Source organism: Thunnus thynnus, chromosome 2 (assembly GCF_963924715.1).
Source record: "Thunnus thynnus chromosome 2, fThuThy2.1, whole genome shotgun sequence".
NCBI classification, from domain to species: domain Eukaryota; kingdom Metazoa; phylum Chordata; class Actinopteri; order Scombriformes; family Scombridae; genus Thunnus; species Thunnus thynnus.
Window position 1 is genome coordinate 7,874,663 of NC_089518.1, and position 23,177 is coordinate 7,897,839.

At 40.3% G+C, this 23,177-nt stretch overlaps 1 protein-coding gene across 1 annotated transcript in view; it reads left to right on the forward strand.

Annotated features, from left to right (window-relative positions):
* Positions 1-23,177, forward strand: part of loxl2b (lysyl oxidase-like 2b) — a 41,418-nt gene that overhangs the window by 12,772 nt on the left and 5,469 nt on the right. The window contains exons 4-8 of the mRNA XM_067601703.1: positions 8,679-8,890; positions 13,455-13,671; positions 16,156-16,339; positions 19,695-19,846; positions 21,043-21,210. Coding sequence (XP_067457804.1) covers positions 8,679-8,890; positions 13,455-13,671; positions 16,156-16,339; positions 19,695-19,846; positions 21,043-21,210 — 933 coding nt within the window. The remainder of the gene's footprint in view (positions 1-8,678; positions 8,891-13,454; positions 13,672-16,155; positions 16,340-19,694; positions 19,847-21,042; positions 21,211-23,177) is intronic.

Below are 23,177 nucleotides of genomic sequence, written 5' to 3' on the forward strand. Positions count from 1 at the left end.
AGTTTGTCATGGTTTTGTGAAACATCTGTTTCCAGTTTGTTGACAAAGACTCTTTTAATGGATTTTAAAGGAGGAACTGCACACTGCGACACAACATTCTCTGCATTCTGTAAACGCATATCTGAAAACGCAAAATCCTCAATTTGTGTCACAGCTGGTGGAATAACCAGCTCCCATGAAACTGGGAATTAATTAGACATGTTTTTAAATCTTCCAAGGTCCAGATAGAGACTTGTAAAACAGTTTACAACAAAGATGTTCCTTGACATGACTACAGGCAAATGAAACCTCTCAGAAAACATTGTGAAAGCTTGCACCTGAAAAGCATTCAGTGTCTTGGTATTTTCTTCTGAATGTGAGATGATTTCTGCTGGCAGAGAGAGCTGTTGAAGACCTCTATTGGAACCATATGTTCCTAAGCTCTGTGCACTTTGTTTTTGCTGGCAAATAGAGTCTTTACTCCACTGTGGACTGTGGAAGAGTTATGTACCATAGTTACTGAAAAACTATACAGTGTACAAGAATCCACCCTGAGAACTGTGTCATTAAATTCTCAGATGATCCAACCATCCTAATGCACAGAGACAAAAGTTCATCAGCTTACCACTCTGAAACAGAAAGATTTGTGCAGTGGTGTGACAACCATCTTGTGCTGAATGTGAAGAAGACTGAGGAGATTGTGTTTGACCCAAAGGCAGTGGGTGACCTTCGGCTGCTGGTCATCCATCACTCGGGTCTGCTCGGGGTTCATGTGGATAATAGACTCAGCTGGAGGGTCCGTGTTGAAAGTCTCTGCTGTAGACTTGCAGCGGATGTATTTTTTATGGAGACTTAGGCTCTATGGAGTTGAGCAGGAGTTCATGTTACTATTTTACCCTGCAGTATTAGAGAGTATTAGGAGATATGGTATTACAGCCTGGTATGGTAACTTGACGGAACAGTTGAAATCACAGATCTCTCATCTGGTACAGACTGCTATGAAAATTATGGGCATTAAAAAACAGTCGTCCCTCCAAACAGTTTATGAGTAGTCTATTATCAGACAGGCACAGAAAATAGTGTCTGATCCAAGTCACATTCTCCACCCAGAGTTCCAGCTCTTACCTTCTGGTGGAAGATTCAGGGTTCATAAGAGCAGGCTGAACCGTTAAATCATTATTTCTGACTATGTCAACACTAGTATGTAACGTAGATGTCGGCCATGATGGTTGTGCAGTATGTCGCCATTGTCAGTAGGTGTATATGTATATGTGCAAACTGTGTATGTGTATGGAAGCCATGTGCTGTTAAGATGTTGACATGTTTTTCTTTTATTATTCAGTATGTATGTATTTTATCTTCTGTGAACAAATTACAGGGACATTGAAGTATATCTTATCTTATCGTATGATATTGTATCGTATAGCATATTGTGGATCAGCCTTTTTTCTAGTAACCAATTATGACTGCAGGCAAGAAACAATAGTTTATAACTAAGGAGAGTTTGTATATTTTATATTGTATACAGCTGTATCCAAAGTGAAATAAGCAGTATACAAACAGGTGATCTTACAGTACAAGACCCCTTTTACACTCAGCCATTTTATGCATTCTGGGCAGATCAGATAGCTTTTAAAAAAGCCAAGAGTGAATTCATCTAAGAAGCATTAGAGACAAATTGTAATCAATGCATAATGCATTGTAGTTACATGTTGAAAAGGTGTAAATATCTCTCTTCAAGAGATTAGTCATTTAAGAGACAGGGAGAAATCGTCTCCAACGATTACAACACATAATCCATCTAGAAGATGGTACCGTTTATCTGACACCTGATCAATGCAACCACGTAATGAGAGAGCTGTGTGAATGAGAGCCTGTGAAGATGATAAAACGTTTGTCTCACTCGTAGTCCGTCCATACAGGTCAGCCATGTAATTTTACCCAGATTGGTGACTATTTTAGAATTTGGCTTAATTTCTGCCAGACTGGTTGTCGTTTGACGAGCAGTTTGAGGAGATCTCAATGCCTGATTAATTACCAATACGTTCAGTGATCTGGCTGTTTGAATATGGCAGGTCAGCAACTAGCTAGCTAGCTAAACTGTTTTTGTTGCAACTCAACTCCTAAAGTTCACATTATTCTTCCGCTGGTGTTTTACCACCACCTTCTGGAGTGGTGGGGGGGCTTACTCTCACATGTATGCAGCTCAAATTTGTGATTTGGCCAACAGAGACACAAAAAATGTGTAAATGAAAGTGTATTGAATAGCATCTGTATTTTATCTGGATATGAAACACTTCAAATGACAAGTGTAAATGAGGCCATACAGTTCTCAAAGATCGCCCTTTCGGTCAGTGTCGCCAACAGAGAACAGCGTGATTATCTTTGGTAGTTCATTGACTGCAGTAATCTATATCAAGACTAGCCTCTTTGTAATGGCATGTTGTCATTCCATCTTAGAGAGGAAGCAGTAATAGAACTTAAATGCTCTGTTTGATACTGTTGCAACTAAACAGTTCCACTTTCCTGATTAACAGGAAGTCGAGGGCAACAGGAATCTTTCCATTCCAAAAAAACAGGAAAAGATATTTCTTTACTTCATTTCACACTAAAAGGACTGTAACTCTGAAAGATATCCACTTAATTTGTCTTAATCAAAAACCAGAAGCCTCATGTTACTTGAGGCTTTTAGCTAGTATGAAATTAAGAATACATTTATGAATACAATAGGAAAATGCATTTTTCCACATACTGAGGACTGTGGATTTTGTTCCCCATCTCTTATAGTGGACTTGAGGTAATTCTTCACTGCCAGTATGAACAAGACAAAAGATAACTGGGACCAGTAAGTCTTTCAGTGTATATATGGGTATTCAGGTATTGTATCAAGACAGACTTAAAAAATCTGAGCCTATCCTTTAAAACATTATTATTCTATTATTTATGATTATTTAGAGTCTTTTTTAAAGCGAGACTATGTAACCTTTGGAAAGTTGAAGTCATAAGTAATAAAACACACTATCAATGAATTCAGTACAGTTAGGACCTTTGCTGCTACAGTCTTACTTGGTAGCTTAATACGGCTACTGTTAGCCAACGTTAGCAAACCCTTGAGAGATATTGCTTCATCAGTTGTCACTAAGTCAGTTTGCTGACTGTATGACTCTTCTCCAAGTGTGTTTTAGTATATAACCATATTGATTTTATTACAAAAGTAAAGCAGGAAGTGAACTCACAGCACCTCATCAGAAGACGGTGGAGTTTGTTGTTTCAGAAGAAGTTACAAGACTCACTTTAACACGTTTATTCTACTAATATCTCATCTTGAGATTGCAGCCCTGGCACCAATAACTTACTGTTCTTACATTACATAACAAATCGTTTACCATTGGGCCAATCAAACCATAATGTAGCGTGTAGTGTTCATTCAGAGACGTGTCTGTAATCACCAGCTGCCCATGGGACTGAGGGTCGACTCGGTTAACTGATGATGTGGAGTTTTTAAGAGTCAGTTCTTCTACATTCACCTCCATCATCCATCATGGTAATATTGAACAAATATTGATCTGCTTCGATTAAAAAACTGTAAACGGTGGTTTGCATTATGGTTTATATTTGCCGGAACAGACTAAGGGATTGATTATAGTGTAGCTTTGTCAATAAAACATTGTTTGAGTCATTCATTTATTTATTTTTACTCTTCATAAAAAATGTGATGTGATTCATAGCTTGTTCCCCAGTGAAAGTTTTCTGTATATTTATGTGCTATGGTGCCTAAACAAGCTGGCAGTACTTTCTTATTGCAGCCATAAATCATAGCAGCATGTTTTGGTTAAACAAAGTCTGGATGCTGAGGATCATTTCTGAGTAATTCCAGTGAATTACATTCAATGCAAAGTATCTTCATCTGGTTCTCATAATAAATGGCTTCCGAGCACTTCCATCTTCCAGGCACTAGCATCTTCCGAGCACTTCTGTGTAGTTATTTAGTATTCACTGATGTCAGTCTTTTCTGCAATGGTGCACTAATCAATGTTTTTATATGAAATGGGTCACTTATAGAGACAAACCTACAGAGTTTGCAGATCCTCTTGGCTCTATGGAGCATTTTAGCATCTTTCAGCTTATTGTTTTAGTTTTACAGCCAGCAAATGTATTGTTGTTTCTAAAAGCAACAGGCAGGTGTTCTCATTGAAGAAGCTCTAATAACACACTGTGTTTCTAGCTGCCCAGCACCAAACAGCAAAGTTGGTGACTAGCTGGTAAAGGAGGTCGAACACATTCTGTAGCAGCTCAAGAGGAAATAGAGTAACTGGAGTTTGGAGCAATAAAGGAACTTTTGAGGTAGAATATGTGTAGACCAACCTCAGATTAACCTCTGTGAAAAGGGCTGAGTTGCAACATATCAGGGGCCCCTTCACCTCTCCTGTACAACTCATCCCACTAATGGCTTTTCCATCTGTGCCACTTTTCTTCCTGGACAAGTGAAGACTCAGGAAAGGCCCCCTTCCCCGGAGTGTGGTGAAACAAGACACACATGTTAGAAATCTCTTTTTTTTTTGTCTGCAAACAGACACGTGAGGACGATCTGGACTCTAAACAGGAAATTAATTAAGAGAAATTAAATGGGATGGGAAAGGAATGAAGGGAAACTGGCACGTGAGCCAAGAACAAGTTGAGTCTCTCATGTGCTGACCTCAAAACCAACTAAAAAAATAGCTGTAGTTTTTTCAGATTCTTATATAAGCTCTCATATATGCAGAGAAAAGTGAGGTCTGGCAGGGATGCTGTTTAACTCACCAAGATTTGGGGCCAAGTGATCATTGTAGTGTCCACTTTAGCCAGTCTGGATTTCCTTGCACTGCCGACTCTCTAACTTGTTTTTTGCATGCCTGCCACCGAGTCACGTACTGTATATTCAGTAAATCCAGACAAGGTCACCATCGCCACATTTCCAGTCATTATCATGTTCCATGATTTCAGCCCTTATACAGTCTTACATCCTCTGCAGTCCAGAGCTCGTTGCATCGGACCAGACTGATTAATGTGGTTATCTCTGGGAGAAAATAGCAGAGGATAGAAAGACTGGTGATTTATAGTTTTCACTCTGGTGGCATCTGATCTGCCCTGGAGGCAAATGCCAATTAAGGAAACCCTCCTTTCTCATTATTTGATGTCTAGGTCTCCTTGGCTGTATATGAGAGGAATCTTTACCAGCCCATCTGTTGGGCAAGCCGACATATTCTCTCCCATCCAGGGCTCCCTCTCCTCAGTGCGTGCTGTCACGTAGCACAAGAATGTGGGTTTGGTCTATGGGAGAGGAAAATATTTATTTAATCCCTGAAAAAAGTCAGAGTGGAAAGGCTCTGAGTTGATTTTGACGGCCTCACACTAACTGCATTTAACAGCCTCCTGACTGCAGTTTGCTTAGATGCTCAGACTACTTTCCTTTATGCTTACATTGATAAACCATACATACATTCCTGACTGGTTTATCAGAGTTGTTGGATTGGTCAGCCTACCTAAACAGATAATAGACACCAAAATCATCCATGTGTCTCCAGTATACTGATATTTTATACATATGTACAGAAGACACCCTGCTGGGTTTAGGAGGATGCCCTGAGGATGCTCAGAACTGGACAGGGACCTACTGGAGTACAGACTATGTTGAGTGAAAGAAGGCTCCATGCTAATACTTCAGCACATGCTTGTAATTTACTGTAAGCCACTACTGTTTCCCTGAATAAGAATTTGTAGCAGCTGAAACGGTAATACACATGTAGCTGACTCTGGACTCTGTCTAATGTAGGTTTACAGTTTGCAGGGGTGACTTCCTACGCTGTTCGCAAGTAGTGAAGGTGGAGTTTTTATACAATTGAAGTGGCATCAATTGATTTTATTTATAACACTGAAATATCATCACCTTATAAAAGAGTTGCCTGTTCACACAACTAGCAGCACACAGCAACATTAGCATTCATTTGGAATTGTGTTTCTAACTGTCTGATATTCACTCTCCTTTTAGCACTGTTTTGGGCTCCACTAAGTCTAAAATACCTGGATCTTTAGCTGCTAAATGCTCCACTGTGTTTGTTCACTAACTTCGTCTGTCTGCTCTTTGGTGCTGGACAGGCAGCATCCGGTGGGTTTAACAGAGCAAAAAGAAAGTAGTTGATGACAGTAATGAAAGTGAAGCAAAAACAGTAAAGTTTGAAATGAGTTAAGCTAATAGATGCAGTATAACTGGGTGATAACTCTCCATGGGTTCATCACTATGAGGAACTCCTTTCACATTACAGTATTATTTTGATCCAGTGTAAATATGAAAATATTGGCAGGTATGAGACAAGCGTTCCTGTCTGCTTTTCTAGCGCATGTGCAGTTGGCGTGATTGCACAGTCCTCACCTTACGGACTTGGGCAGATGATGAAATTTCTGTGACGCGGATCCACGTGGACCCTCGCAGCCACGCAGATGCGGGAAGCATGAATTGACCTTAAGTGACCGTTCTTCTTACTTGAAGAATTTGAATATTTTTGGCATCATCCAGTGGTAGTGTCCACAAAGACACTGTGGACGACAGCAATGGAATATTATCACATAAAAATTCTACCAGTCGTGGCTCTAAGGAGCTCAGCATTTGTCATTTAACATAGTGTGTACAAATGTTTCCACATGGAACGCAAGCTTACAATCTAGAAGGAACATAACAAATGTTTCTGGTGTTATTAAAGTGAAAACTATAAGGACACGTCACTAAACTTCTGCTGTTCTTTCTCAGAAGTTTGAGCAGTCTGGAAAGAACTGTTGGTGTCTTAATTACCTCTTACTGCACATATACTCACAATGCTGTGCTTGTGCATTTTTCCTAGGTTACCGTGGAAACCCTTTGATACCTTATATACTGGCTGTAAAGCCAGGCCGTCATGGTGTTTAGCATTAATAAGGTGATTGACTGTAAAAATGTTTGAGCAATCTGGAGAAGATTTACAAGCATTACACGCAGAGCTGAGCAGCAGTGCTTACAGGCTGGACGGGGGTGGGGGGGGTGGCGGGGGGGTAAAGTTGTTTGATTACACATTATGTAACACAGGAAACGCAGTCAGACAGACGTGATGTATGACATGTTTACATCAGTTTCAGTTTCAGTAGTTCCATCTGGCCAGAAAATGAAAGAAAAAGACTTAAAATGAGCATATGTTAATTATACAGAAATGGACCAAAACATTATTTGAATATATGTTTATATATATATTTATTATGCTTGGCCCTAAACACCTTAGAAACACATTATCTAATGATAAAGCTACTCTGGATGGCATTACCCTGGCCTCCAGCACCACCGTAAGGAATCTGGGAGTTATCTTTGATCAGGATATGTCCTTTAACTCCCACATAAATCAAATCTCAAGGACTGCCTTTTTTCACTTACGTAATATCACAAAAATCAGGCACATCCTGTCCCTAAAAGATGCAGAAAAACTAGTTCACGCATTTGTTACTTCTAGGCTGGATTATTGCAATTCCTTATTATCAGGCTGCCCTAACAAGTCTCTAAAGACTCTCCAACTGGTCCAGAATGCAGCTGCACGTGTTCTGACTAAAACTAGAAAAAGAGACCACATTTCTCCCATTTTAGCTTCACTACATTGGCTTCCTGTTAAATTTAGAATAGAATTTAAAATCCTTCTCCTAACTTACAAAGCCCTTAATGGTCAGGCACCATCATATCTTGAAGAGCTCATAGTACCGTATTATCCCACTAGAACACTGCGCTCCCAGTATGCAGGCTTACTGGTGGTCCCTACAGTCTCTAAAAGTAGAATGGGAGGCAGAGCCTTCAGCTATCAGGCTCCTCTTCTATGGAACCATCTACCGGATTCGGTCCGGGGTGCAGACACCCTCTCTATGTTTAAGAGTAGGCTTAAAACTTTCCTTTTTTGATAAAGCTTATAGTTAGGGCCGACCAGGCTCGCCTTGGATCAGCCCTTAGTTATGCTGCTATAGGCCTAGACTGCTGGGGGACTTCCCATGATGCACTGAGCTCCTCTCTCCTCCTCCTCCTCTCCATCTGTATGCATTCATGTAACATCAATGCATGTCACTAACTTTGCTTCTTCCCCGGAGTTTTTTGTGCTTTCTCATCTCACAGGAAAAGCTGAGTCCCGGGCCGAACCTTCGCGGTCCTTCACAGTCCTGATGGCATCCTTCCCTGGCTGTTGCTGCTCGTGCTTGTTGTTGTTGTTGTTGTGATTTTTTTTCTTCTGTCCCCCCTCCCCCTTTCCCTCTCTCTTTCTCTCTCTCAACCCAACCGGTCAAAGCAGATGGCCGCCCACCAAGAGCCGGGGTCTGCTTGAGGTTTCTACCCGTTAAAGGGGAGTTTTTCCTTACCGCTGTCGCCAAGTGCTTGCTCATGGGGGAATTGTTGGGTCTCTGTATATTAAAGAGTACGGTCTTGACCTGCTCTATGTGAAAAGTGCCTTGAGATGACTTCTGTTGTGATATGGCGCTATATAAATAAAAATTGATTGATTGATTGATTGATTGATGTTTCAAAATGAATTACTCACAAACACATATACACAGTTTCTATGACAAATTACATGTCGGTAAGATAAACAGGCATACATTTTATCTTTGCCATGTACTCTACGGTTCCTGATCTATGTGTTCACTCTGCGATTTCTTCTCCACAGAGCCTTGATATCCAAGTGGAGGACGTGCGCATTCGAGCCATCCTGTCATCCTACCGTAAGCGTATCCCGGTGACAGAGGGCTATGTGGAGGTCAAGGATGGCGGTAAATGGAAGCAGATCTGTAATGCAGACTGGAACCAGTTTAACAGCAGAGTCATCTGTGGCATGTTTGGCTTCCCCGGGGAGAGGAAGTACAATGCCAGAGTCTACAAGTGAGTATTCCTCTGCATTATGTGTGGTCCTGTGCAGTTCCAAGAGCAGACGATTCAGGGTTTGATTCTCTAGTGGCCACTTCTTCTACAATTCATGGTGTCATAAGGTATTTTGGAACAGTGAGGCCACCAACTGGATGCTGTGACTCGGGTGAATGGGTTTGTTGTTGGATAATGGCAAATCTTGCCTCTGGGGAGTTGGCAGATGGTCAACTCTGACCTGTTTTTTTCCCTTTTCTTTACCAAACCCACAAATTACATATTAACCAGTCGCCCTCTGTGCCTCACTTGGATGCAAACACATGAAAGACCCAGATTGTCTGGATTTGGTTACGTTTCCATTTCTTGAAGAGCTAACGAGCTCCCGGCCATCCATTACTACAACAACATGAGTCAAAGTGAGGTGAACGGTCTAAAAATGTATGGTAGACACTGATGTAACTGTTGTTGGTCAAACCCCAACACATCCACTTACACATTATGTGTTGGCTTCAAATCTGTGCTTCAGTGCTGCTATTTAGTCAGTGCAGGTCGGCAACATGGCTGCCGTTCATGTCATATTAGATGGATGATAAACATGGGAAAGATTCCCATGTTAATGACTTGCAAGCGTTAACATGTGATTACAGAGTAACACTGTGAATTAACAGTATAACACCATTATTATTAAGTTTGGGTTTATTACATTAAACGTCAGTTTTTGACTGATATGAGGCATCCATGTTTGTTTGGTTTTCAGGAACTTTTGTATTCATTAGTGTCAAGTTGGATATATTGGCTCGCTAGTTAAATAAACATTTGCAACCAGCTGACACTGAACAAGATTAGCATTCTTTTGGAGTTGTATTTCTGAATGGATAAAACAAAAAATACTCCAATATTTCCTCTCCTTCTAGCTCTGTTTTGCTTTTCATGAACTTCTGAGAAAAAAGTCCATTGGTTCACTAGCTAGTCGCTAACTCTCTCTGTCTGCTGTTAGCTGCTGGCCAGCCAGTGTACGGTGGGTTTACTACTGATTTTTCAATTGTTGACAGTGAAAAGCTGTATAGAGCTGATGGGAACTACAGAGTGAGACGATCACAGCGAGCGAGCCCTCTCACAGCACTCACAGTCATTTGATCTGTTGTTCTTACAGAAAGATTGACTAGAAAGGCTTGTAGGAGCCTCGGTGCTCTGAACGTCTGGGGCCGTGGGGCAGTCACCTACGTGGTTGGCTTGGTCGGTGATCCAGACTTGGTCAGCTGTCTTTTCTCTACGTGACCTCGTGTCAATTGACTGAAACTGACTCACTTGATATGTCAGCTGCACTGAGTGATGTCAGTGTAGTTGTGCGACTGTGTGGTGGGTTACTGTTCCAACCTCAAGCTGACATTGAAAATATGAAACTTCATAGTCAGCTCATCAGGGCCCTGACCTAAATGTGCTTATTATTATGGTATGTACTGTATAAAGTTACATGAATATTTCATCTCTGTCCTGTTAACACCATGTATCTTCAAAAAGTCGAGTTTTCATGAGACAGTAACGATGTATTTTTTGATATTCCAGAGGTTTATAATTGGTTTATTTAGCTGAACCCATAAAGGAAGATTTAATTATTAAGTATATCTGAAAAACAACAATTTTGGAGATATATAAATATATGTTTATAGTAGATAGCAGAGTTTACAACTAAAATATGATTTTAGGTCTTAGATCCTGCTCTGGAGCAGTCTAGTAGCCCAACAGTTTAATAACCCTTTGAAAACTTTAAGACAGACTATTACAAAAGTACTGGAGGTGTTAAAGGGTTCAAATACACAGAAATAACCCTGACTTGTGCACCTTCCAATGTGTAGATTGCATGCTTGATATCACAAGCTGTTATACATTGAAACTCAAACATCAGTGCATTCCACAAAGCTGTCGTAATGTGTGAGCGAATGCTGAGGGATCTAAATATTGCTTACAGGAAGAAGCTTGCAGCCAAGCAGCCGCAGGTTAATGACGGTGTGCCATAAAACTTCCAGCACTCAAGTTAACCTTGAATTTACTGTCTGCTGGGCTGCAAGTTTATCCTGCTTTAGATAACCACAGTAGAGCATGGTGGCTCCTCAACTTTCCATCTACGTGTCAGCCTCCTCTCACTTTAGCCCCTTGAAACATGCAGTGTGTTTTTACAGGCTGTCGTTTGAAACGGCGATGACACACAGCCAAGAGCGGCCCCTGCTCTTTCATAATCCTCAGTTTGACTCTGTGCTGATGCTTCTGTGCAACCTCTAGTTTAGCTTTGTCCACAATCACTTCAGGAGCACCAGATCTAAATTAAAATGTTCTCATGAAAGTGAAGTTAAGCCCTAGCAACGCCATAGCTAAAGTGCACTTTGATGACACCAAAAGAATCGATACTGATACTCAGTCTCGTCTTGAGTAGTGATACTGGCTTCAGGAGGATTGATACAGAACAAAAAAGGATCTGTGTCGAGTTAAATCACGTTCTGGGCACAAGAACACTCTAATGAACGCATGCCAAGAGATTCCCTCAAAAAGTTGAAGCACACAGAGTGAATTTTGCACTAAAAAGACTAAGTTTAACGCACTGACGCTTCATTTAACTTCAACTGGACTTTAGAAGAGGACTCAGGATCCTTTACACTGAAATTGCCTTAAGAAGGGATCTTTTTACAGACAGAGGGATGAAACTGAAGTGACCAAAGTTGTTTCAACGTGTATGACCCTGTGAGTATTGTAGACTTGGAAAACATGTGAACCCATCCTTCATGTGATTAACAGAGAACAGTAAAAAGATTGTGATTTATGATGACATTTAATGCATTAAACATAGTAGTATATTATCCACTTTTAATTTAAAAAAGTATCAGAATCCATATTAGTGATTCTGGTCCAGGTATTACTTGCTATTGGAAACCAAATATCATGCAAACCTGCTCACTGTGATCATTTTTCTCTGTCAGAGCAGTGATTGCACAGTAGCTTGATATGTCCTGATTGCATGCACGGGTTCCTTCAATGGATATAATCTGAACTACAAATCAAAAGCTTCCTATGTAGGTGTCTACTGCAGGACTCCCTTTCCCCCCTTTCAACACAAATAAATCTCTGGGTTCGACTCTAAAAAGGCTGGATCCTACATTTCCTATGATGTAACTCAGTAGCATCTTTTGTTAAAACCTTCCTGTCTCATAAATATTCCTGTCTTTCAAACTCCAAACCCTCCGTTTGCATCACAGGCTTTCTGTTAAAAATTTGTAGCCAACTCAAAATGACTCTGACATTTGAATTTGGTGGAGTTCTCCCTCGTTATCATTCATTTCAAGTGTTGTAGACGAACTCAATTTTAACGAAACTGCTAAAAAATGCAACTTCAGTGCAAGTGTGTAATCATCATTTCAGCTAGGTTAAGACATTTTGGTGACAAGTCAACTTTCACAGCCGCAGGACCACCAGAAATTCAATCATTGTTCCGTGTGAACAGTCTGATACGCATCCCGGCTGAGGAGACACTAGAGCCAGTCTTCTGGCTGCGGCGGAGCACATTAGCCCTGGATGGTTTCCAGTCTGCAGCCCGTCAGCTCCCAAATGAAAAACAAATGCTGCCTGTCCCATTTTAATCCAGTTTTTCATGTACACTTCAGATAGGAGACACAAGGATAGGACATGCTGTTCTGCAAATGAGGCTCATTAAATACATAACATGGGTTCACTAATAAATGGAGAGGAGGAGATTAACATCCCAGCATGCCCGAAAGAGTGTCATTAACCCCGGTTTGTTTAAGTTCATCTGGAAGACAGTGAACTCTCCAGCTGTTGACCAACCTTTCACTTCTGGAATTAATTATGCAATATGCTAACGTTGTTGTCCTTGTCTAGGTTTATGGTGTCATGGTAAAGCGTTCTGATCAGTTTAATCATGTCTTGATGAATTTAATAGCAGGTTTAGTCCCTCGATGAAGTCACTGAAGTCCGACTTTCTCCACCGCTCACAAATTTCAGGCTACAAACCTGAAGTGAAAAATTGTATTAAAATGAATTGAGAAATGAGTCTAGATGTAATTATGTGCTTGATGCAGTTTAGTCATTTTGTTGCAAATGTAGAACTCCATAACAAGCATCACAACTCGCCTGTTTACACCTCTAGTAGACACAGAGCTTTCATTTGAAGTCTTTGGAATCTGGTGAACTGACAAATCAGAACTGACAAGTCGCTAACTTTGTTTGTCTGCTGTTTGGTGCTGAGCAGGCAGCGTGAATCGGGTTTAGCTGAGCTTTTCTGCCAAAAACAGCTGCTCACTGTTGCAAACGAGGATGAAACAAATGACCGTGAACCCAACGTTAAACCCAAAACAATGATCTTAAAGAAGCTAACGCGCTCTGCAGAGGTGAGGTAAACTGCACAGTTGGCGATCATTTTAACATCGACATTTGACACATTGTTAATATAGAAATATATATTAGTGCAGCTTTAACTTGTAGCCTTTGTGATAGCGTGGTGGGTATGCTATGCTGTTCTGTTCATCCCCCAAAGACTTCATTCATCTCCTCTCCTTGTCCACCATCTGCCCAGGATGTTTGCTCGCAGGAGAAAGCCCACGTACTGGGACTACTCTGTCAACTGCACCGGCAACGAAGCCCATTTGTCCAGCTGTAAACTGGGTCAGGCGACATCACTGAAGTCCAACGAGACCTGTGCTGGAGGGTTGCCTGTGGTGGTGAGCTGCGTTCCCGGCAGAGCCTTTTCCCCCACCCCCCTGTCTGGGTTCAGGAAGGCCTTCAGACAAGAGGTAAAGTCACTCTGCACACCTTTACATGAATATCTCACAGGGCATTTACACTGGTGTTAGTTAGTGAATCTGTGGTGATGGAGAACAAAGCCAGTATATGAATGTGATGAAATGTTTTGGTCAAGCCAAATCTGACTTTCGGTACTCAGTGTCACTTTGAGAGCAGCAGCTGTAGATGCTTTGGATGCTTCTCATAAAAAAATGAATCATCGTCTTCTTGGGATTTTAACATGAATAAAGTAGTAAAATTCTTGGGACAGTGGAAGGAAAGTCAGCTCACTTTTACTCTTCTCGTGTGTCCTCGAGCGTACACCTCACATGCTTGAGAGAAAGTGCACTCAGTGTTTGTTTTTTGTTTTTTTTCCACTAACAAATTCAGGAAACGTAGGATATGGTGCAAACAAGCCTTCCAACAGAGCTAGCTAGTGGCTCGCATTGTGTTCTTAAGTTATAATACCAATCCCGAGAGGCTGATCGCTCCTTGTCTTAGGCTCGGTTCACACTCTGCTCAAAATCTCTTCTTTCTGACACGATGCCTTGGTTGTGCAGCAGTGAAAGCTGAATATACAAACAAACCCTTCATGTCTCTGAAATGTGCTGCAGTCATCTCAGGATTCTGTGTCGTGTCAGTTAAGTCTTTTTACATATACTACGTACGTGGATACTATGGACATATTTTGATGTTCTTCTGGTCTGGGGATGTTGGAAAGAAAGGGTAGGTAGCTTCCTGTTTCAACATGACAATGCCCCCGTGCACAAAGCCAGCTCCATAAAGAAATGATTTTCTGAGTTTGGTGTGCTCTGACCTCAACCCTGTCCAACACCTCTGGAATGAAGTGGAATGCCTTTTTCTTTGCACAATCCTTTAGTAAGTCCTTGCTTTAATCCCAATCAGATCCACAGTTATTATTCTCTTCCTGATTCTGACTTTTGACTTCCACTGTGGGTAAAAAAGTGATTTTTTTCCCCACTGACAGACACAGAAGATTAAAAAGGCATTTCATAGGTCTTAAGACTCCAGGGGTCATGAAACTCAGTCAGTCTGTAAACAAGCACACCAACTTTAAAATCAGGCCAGGACAAACTCTCAGCCATTGTTTTCAGTGACAGGAGCACTAAGCTGACATGAATTTATGTCTGTGTGACTCCATCCATGTTATGACATGAGATTCGGGCTCGCCTGCTCTCTGTCACGCTTCACAGCTGAGCGGCGGGCTGGAAGTGGCATGCCCGACAACCCAAATCCTCTCAACACTCTCAGCCAGTCTGTCTCCGAGGAGTTTTAACCTGAAACCAGATATTTACCATTTAGAACAAAAACATATAGAACTAATACTGATATTTGACTTTCATCTTACACATGTATACCCATCAGATCTTATAGATATTGGTTTATCAGCTTGTGCGAATAATCTTCTGTGTCACTTGTTGAATACTCGAATGCATATACTGTAGCTGAATATTCCTCATATTTTATATGCACTGCCCAGTTTTACCATTAAGTTTATTCATGTAGGGCTGCAACTAATTATTATTTTCATTACCTGTTAATCTACCTGTTGCTTCTTTGATTATTTCACCAATCAAAGCAAACATCAGTGCATTAATGCCTTGCAGGACTTGCAAATGTATCTACGCTTTGTGAGATGTGACACTGCTCAGTCACCACATACAGCACACAACACAACCAGCAGCTCTTATTCTAATGACGTAAGAGACCCAGTGGACCTCAATGGGATCAGCAACTCACTGATATACATGACAGATGCGGTGCAGTCGCGTTGTGTAAGGCCTTAAAAGTAATTTGAAGGATTCTGGAGGGTAATATGGGAAAGCAGCAGAGCACACTCAACATGTTTCCCTGGAAACCATATATATAATTATTCTTATCAATTGAATGAACCTTTTTTGTCTTAAGAATTTCAGTCATTTCTATTATGAGTTTAATATAATCAAGCATTTCTTTGATAATAACTACAGTATACAGTATATTCCTGAACTAATTATATTAATTATTATACATATTATGTAGAATAGTTAGCCTTAAATCATGCTCTATTTGATAACTTGTGTATTGGATACACTTTTTTTAGTGTGTTGTTCTCCAGGATGATGAATTTATATGTTTTGAGGAAGTGTACACGAAGCCCACACATTAAGACTTTATGAATACAAATAGCAGTAAATCAGGTTAAACTGTGCTACTAATGTGTTTACTTGTAAAATGAAACACTTCCAGTTTGTCTAAACAGTTAATGGGAGACCAGTTATACTGCCATGTTCTATAAACATGAAACCACCCAGTCTGCTGCCTCAGCTTTCTCATCTCACAGAGGGGAAAGTTGAGGTTGCAAACTTTCAGCTGAGTCTTTTACTTTCTGAAAGAACCAGAGTAACCTAAATATGTGGCTTTCTCGTTTGAAATGTGGATTTCTTAGCTTTGACAGTGATGTCTTTCACAGTGTCTGTTTTCTGCCTCCACAGCAACCGCTGGTCCGTCTGCGCGGCGGGGCCATCGTAGGCGAGGGCCGAGTGGAGGTGTTGAAAAACGGAGAGTGGGGCACCATATGTGACGACAACTGGAACCTGCTGTCTGCTACCGTGGTGTGTCGAGAGCTGGGCTTCGGTACTGCTAAGGAGGCCCTGTCTGGAGGTCGCCTGGGACAAGGTATGCTGCTTTTATATTCTCAGCGTTTTGTACAAAGTCAACTGAGTCTTTCTCCAGACGCTCCTCGCTGTACGTTCACATGTGGGAGGAAAAGAACATTTTAAGAATTTTCAAAGGTTTTTGAATGAATAGGGAAAGCGTAAAGATGAAATGTGAACATCATAATCATGTACAAAAAACCTGAAAAAAACTGAACTAACTACACAGTAGACCTGAAAGAGTCTTTATTTTTGGAACTGTACATGTACATTGCGTGCATTTATGGAATAGAGGGTAATGACTGTGTAGCAAAACCACATATTCCAAACATTTGGAGCAGTAATTCTATCCTTAAGGCTTTCCTCTTCACCCCTCTGTGCCACTGAGCAGAGTATCATGAACTCAAAGACCTGATGGTGAAAGCGATTTAGCTCGGTGGAACAGGATTAGTGACACTGTGGAGGTCAGTGAGGAAGGGAATCCATTCCTCAGCTGGTATGAACTCAGAGATTGCTCTGCAAGGATTTATAGATTCCTGTATATTCAGTCTGGAAGTTACACTACAAGAGGAGGAAAAAACCAGCTGGACTGTGGACAGAGCCTGTGGAGAATAGTGTTTGGACTGAAACAAATCTTTGACACGTTACTTTCCATGCAGAAATGTTAGTAGACGCTCTGGAAGCTCAGATGCCAGAATAGAATAGAACATGTAATCAATCAAATGAGATACATAACAAATGTGGTAAAAAGAGAACACTGAGATTAAAAAACAAACAAACGGTTGTTTCCAGGTGTTGGTGAACACTGCTGCATATGTCAAAAAGGTTTTTGTAGCTCCGGTGGGAGTTGCAAGAAATATGATAAATTGCCTCAAGTGATGTCACTTGACTCAGCGTCACTGAAGACTACAAGACTACAGAAATCTGGGGGGTTAGAGAGTTAAAGCTGCTACTAGTAGAACATATGTGAACCATGTAGGTGCCAGGTTTTAATGAGGGAGGATAATGTTTGGATATCTCTGGATTACACAACAGTACACAAATAAACAAATCTAAGCATCTAAAACAAAGCACAAAACACTGAAACAAGGTTTGTGGTTCAGTATTTTGAGTTGAAAATGCTTATTGCACTTGGAATAAAAGAATAAAATACTATAGCACCTCCCAGAGTTCAGATTTTGGATTGAATTGATCTGTATATGTTTATGATACAAATCATTTCTCAATCTGTACTCTTCCTGTATCGTCTAGTTTTGTTTGAAAATGATTCCTGACAGCAGTTATTAAAGTTCATGATTCAGTTTTAGTCTCTTTAGTATGTATGTGATTGGCCGACGCAGCGCCTTGCTGAATGAAGTTGAACCTGGTTCAACTTGCAGGACGACCGTGTTGCCTCGACGAACTGCCACCATTCAAATGAATGAGAGAGCTGCTTTTTATCACATGTTGGTCTGATCACGAAAATTAATAATCATTTCAGTAACATTGACGTTTTTCACTTCAAAATGTCATATTGATTATTAGTACATTTTTTTGTCTCGTTTCTTCAGCAGAATCATCGTCTAATGTTTATTTTTGTTGAAAGTGATTTTTGTTGTCTGTGTGTTTATGTGTCTGACGGTCTCGGACTTTAAAGGATAACTGAGGTTTATTACAGCTGAATCATTATTCTCAATAATAGAATAATTGCTTGAAAACATATCATCGGTGACATTAGTTAAAAACAAAAAAGTCCGATGGGGCGAGACACACGAGTACGTTGTACATAAATCCAGAGTTTAGCCAAACGTATGTGTTAGAGACAATGAAGACATTTTTACCTACTTTGACCTGCTGCACCTGGATCTCAGAGCACAACGTTATCATAACTGACAGAAATCATGACCAAAATTATACAAGTAAGTTGTAATAGACTGTAATAAAAGTGATATAACTTCTCTGCTGGAGGAGAAGTTGCCTGCAGGTTATAGAGGGCCTGCTTTTATTGTCTAGTTATTTTGTAATGGAGGCTTTCACTGTGAGCGCTGCCTCTTTATGGTCTCCACTGAGCAGTTTCTTCCCAGTCTGCAGCTCGGTTATATCACTGGTTGCACGTGGAGTTTTACAGCAGGTAAAGCACGTTTGGAAGTTGGTTCCCCACCCAACTATAACGCGCTACTGACCTGCTTTTCCTCTGTTAGTCCATATTTTAAAGCCTGAGCTCACCTGTCATCAGGATAACTGTGGAAAACTGTGTCCTATACCACAAAACAGCAGAGAGAATCCTGAGCTGTGTGGTATTTCTGAACAGGAAATATTTCCTTTTTCACAAACAGGGACGTGCTGTACATTGCTCCACATTCCACTGACATTAGGCATGGAAAACTGCTTTTTGAAAGTCATTTTTCCGTCATGATTTCTCATCAGTGGCTCTCTGAAAGCTCATGGAGAAAAACAAAACTCAGATGGAAATAATGAAAAACGTAGATGGTAATAGTAAAACATAAGAGAGAGGGAAAACAAGTTCTGAGGATCATTGGAGATGAAGGCGTGTCTTATTAGCAGAGACAAAGCTCACAGAAATGAATTAGAGCTGTTTGAAATCATCTCCAGTGACTGAAGACTCTGTCATTGCTTTTAAAGATTCTTCATGGTGATGGACCTTAAACATGACTTGTAGTGCACGAGGAATATTCACTGTTACTTCACAAGAGACAGACTGACACTTTGTCTTTTGTAGATTTTGAAGGAACTGGGGAAAGACTCATTTTGGTATGTCTCAGTGTGTCCTCAGAAGTCCAGGTTCATTCTGGTTCATTCTGGTTCATTCTGGTTCATTCTGGTTCATTCTGGTTCATGTTTGTCTTTGTTTAGCACATTTTAAACTATCCTTTTTTTTTTTTAAACTCAGCTATAAGTCTAGCTCATAATTTTGTCAATTTAACAAAGTATAAAGCTACCAGGGATGTAAATTCTTTTAAAAAATGACACAGAAACCTATGAAATGTGTATAAATCTTGAACGTGATAATCTCTTCAAATATTATATTATAGAGCAACAGTATAAAAATATTGTTTCACTATTCATACAAATACAACAGGAACATGTATTTACATGTAAAGTGATTTTATCTCAACAGTTTTTTGTGCCTTTTTCATTGAAACTGCAAATATTTATCATTTACAGTTTGATTGTTTTATGTCACATCAGAACCTTCAATCTGTTTTCTCAGCTTGACTCTACATGATATATAAGTAAAGTTATGTTACTATAAATAAAACATGGTGAGTGTATTCATCAAGTGTGAGCTGCTAGTGAGCTGTACTATTTAATGTGGATAGTTGTACAAAGAAAAAGCCTCCTTTTCAGATAGTTGTTATTTTGTCTGTGTTCTCCAGGTATGGGCCCGGTCCATATGAACGAGGTGGAGTGCTCTGGGTTTGAGAAGTCCATCACTGAGTGCTTCTTCAACAAGGAGGCTCTGGGTTGCAGCCATGAGGAGGACGCAGCCGTCAGATGTAACGTCCCTGCGATGGGCTTCCAGGAGAGGGTGAGCCTCAGCACAGATAGATTATCTATCAGCGTCAAGTTACACTAACGACTGTTGCTTGCAAATTTCAGATACAATTCTACAAGAGTTTCACATGTTCATGCAAGATAAAACACCAGAGGGATTATCTCATTCTGCAAACTGCAGCTTGCATGGTACAAATTTGATGGAGCGGGCCCCAGTTCGGCCTACTTAAAGTGGCTATTATCAATATTTTTATAATAATGTATCGAATGACAGTGTGTCAGAGCCATTGCTTGTAGTGATGAACCTACAGAGAATTATCAGCAACTCTGCAGCTCCCCTCGGCTTTATGGAGCTTCATTGTTTAGCTGTCTGCTTGCACCTTTACTGTTTTGGTTCACTCTCAGCACTCTAATCTCATTTCAGCTGCAGCACACAGCTATTTTCAGAGAGAAAGCTCTAAAAAGCCGCTTTACACTACCTGCTCAGCACCAAACAGCAAACAGACACAGTTAGCTGTAGACTAGCTGGTGAACATAGTGGAGCATTTAGCAGCTAGGGAGTTAGTAGAGAGCAGAAACAGCTAAAAGAGAGTGAATATTGGACAGAAACACGACTCCACATGAATGATAATGTTGCTCTGTAACTGCTGGATGTGGAAATAAGCAGCTGTTTCCTAACAACGTCAACATATCAACTTAAATAGAGATGATATGTCAATGTTGTGTTCACAAGTTGTTTCTACTGCTCCCAAGTGGCCAAAAATCAGTTTTGCAGTTTGAAACATGCTTCTCAAGACTGCAGAAGGACGGCATGTAAGGAGGTTGTTTCTTTTGTACTTGTATAATGTTGAAATTGTTTTCTTCCTCCAGACAGGAGTTGGATCATTTTACATAGATTTGAATAGTTTGTACCAACTACAACCACAAACTAGCTTTGTCTCTTCATGACACATTTGTGCTTATATGCAGTATGTGCTTCTGCAGGCTTCTGGTAATGTGAACATATAGGTGTCATATGATATATTATATAATGATATGTTTATATTGGTTATGTACATTTTAAATGACTTTTGCATGTATAGTCATTTTCTCTAGATTTAACTTTATTGTCAAAGTTAAAGAAAATCCATAAAAATATGCAGAGAAACTAAATTCTTAACTGCTTTTATTTCTTCTTGGTCACAAAATAATTAACTGAACATCATGTTACTGTAACTTTTGTGCACACAGCTGCGTCTGAGTGGTGGTCGTAACCCCTATGAGGGACGTGTGGAAGTGCTGGTGGAGAGAAACGGCTCTCTGGTGTGGGGGACGGTGTGCAGTGAAGGCTGGGGAACCATGGAGGCCATGGTGGTCTGCAGACAGCTGGGCCTGGGCTTCGCCAGCAACGCTTTCCAGGTACGAGTCACAGCAGCTATGTGGTGGGGTTTGCTCTGTATAAAACCACATTTTATTTCTTTCACTTCAAATGTTACAGCTTTTAAAGTAAAACAAAACTAACAAGTGGTACATAATGTGTACATGATATCCTTCCAGTCAACTGTAACCAGAGTTCCCAGCAGAAAAACCCTTTTCTGGCCCTGACTGCTAGATCTACAGTAGGTCTCCAAAGTCCCAATCAACTGCAATGTGTCTGGACAGTTACATTTACAGGTTTATCATTTCTTAATAAGGAAATATCCTGGAAAGAAGTGTGTAATTTGGTTCTAACTACAGAGGGAAGATTATTTGAGTTCAGTTAGTTTTGTTGAGTTGATTTAAACCAAAGAAAATATTCTTTCATTATTCACTCAGAAACATTATTCTCTGTAGCAGATGAATTGTTTGCTTGCCTGTTGACAGATTTTGCATGTTCAGCTGACTCTACTGTAGGTCACACTAGCAAATAATAGCAATTAATAGATTGTGTTACAGAGCCCTTTCCAGGAACCTTCCAATGAATTTACAGTCACAAATACCATAAAACCATTAAAAAAGGTGTTATCTTGTGAGCAAGCACCTAGCTGCATCTACTGAGCTGCGCAGACTCAGCAGTAATCTACCTGACCATGTAAAGTATTCAGTTTAATCAGTGTAGTTTTCAGTCCATGAAGCAGTTTATTTTCCTGACAGCAGCACGGAGTAAATCTGAATCCCAGTGTTACCGAAAATGACACGCAGCCAAACTGTGGATGTCAGAACAAAGTTGACTTTATAACACTTTTATGACCAAAGACTGCTGGGGATAAAAAGATGAAAAGCACAGAGAGAGAAACAATCAAGTGTATCCTTCTGTTCTGGCTGGACTGGATCTGGCGGTGTGGAGCCAGTAAAGCTATATCCTGACTCTGCTGCAGGGTCACCGCTGTCTGCCAGCCCCTCTGAAATGCCCCACGGGAAGCCAAGAAAAACCAGAACTCCTCCAAGTCTCCAAATACACTGTATATGGTACAGAAATGAAAGTGGTGTAAAAATCATCCCTTCCTTCACTTCAGATCAGTTCATTAGTTGGTAGCACTGCTTTAATCAGCAGCCAGTGAGCTGGAATCATTGCTGTAGATTATGGTCTGGTTTTATTGACTCACCACCAGTGTCACGTACTGTTGTCCTGAGTCACAGGCGTACTCCCGAGTCCCTTTTTCATTTTTTCCAAATGACCAAACACAGTAAGGTGCTTGCAATCATTTCCTGTGCAGTTCAGGTTTTCTCGTCAGGAAGCCATGTGAGATCCTAAAAAATTTCCTTCAAGGTTGAAATAGTGTTTAATGTGAAAAAACTGCAGCCGACTGCTTTTTAGTTTCTATCTGCAAAAGTAATGAATGAAACATTGATTTTGCTCTGTATATAATATTTATGAGGCTGAATGTAAAGTTTCAGTTTATTTTGAGGAGGAATCTTCCAGAATTAGTTTGTCTCTTTATATCTATACATCCTTACAGTTCATTTGATGGACATTAATGTACATGAATCAGTCTCAGTGGCACCGAGATAACACAGGACAAGTTGTGACTATGGGAGTATACAGCTGCCAAAATCAAAATGAAATAATTTAATCAAGTAAAATTTGAATTTCCGTCTGTGTGCACAGGTGACAAAATGTTTAGATTCAGTTTTCATTTTCATAAAATTACTGATAAAATGAATGTGTGTGTCATTTTCAGTTTGCTCCCACAGAACTCTGGCTTAATAATGTGCAACCTAAACTAGAAGAATGATATTGCTCAGTGGACATTTGAATATGAATTATGCTCCTATTTTAGCATATTAATAATGAAAATGGAATGGAAATGGCCTCGCTCATTTCACAAAAGGGGGACTGGTAGAATCCTGCCATTATGATGATTTTCATTTTCATCAGAAATAAGCTACAGTCAGGACACCATTAA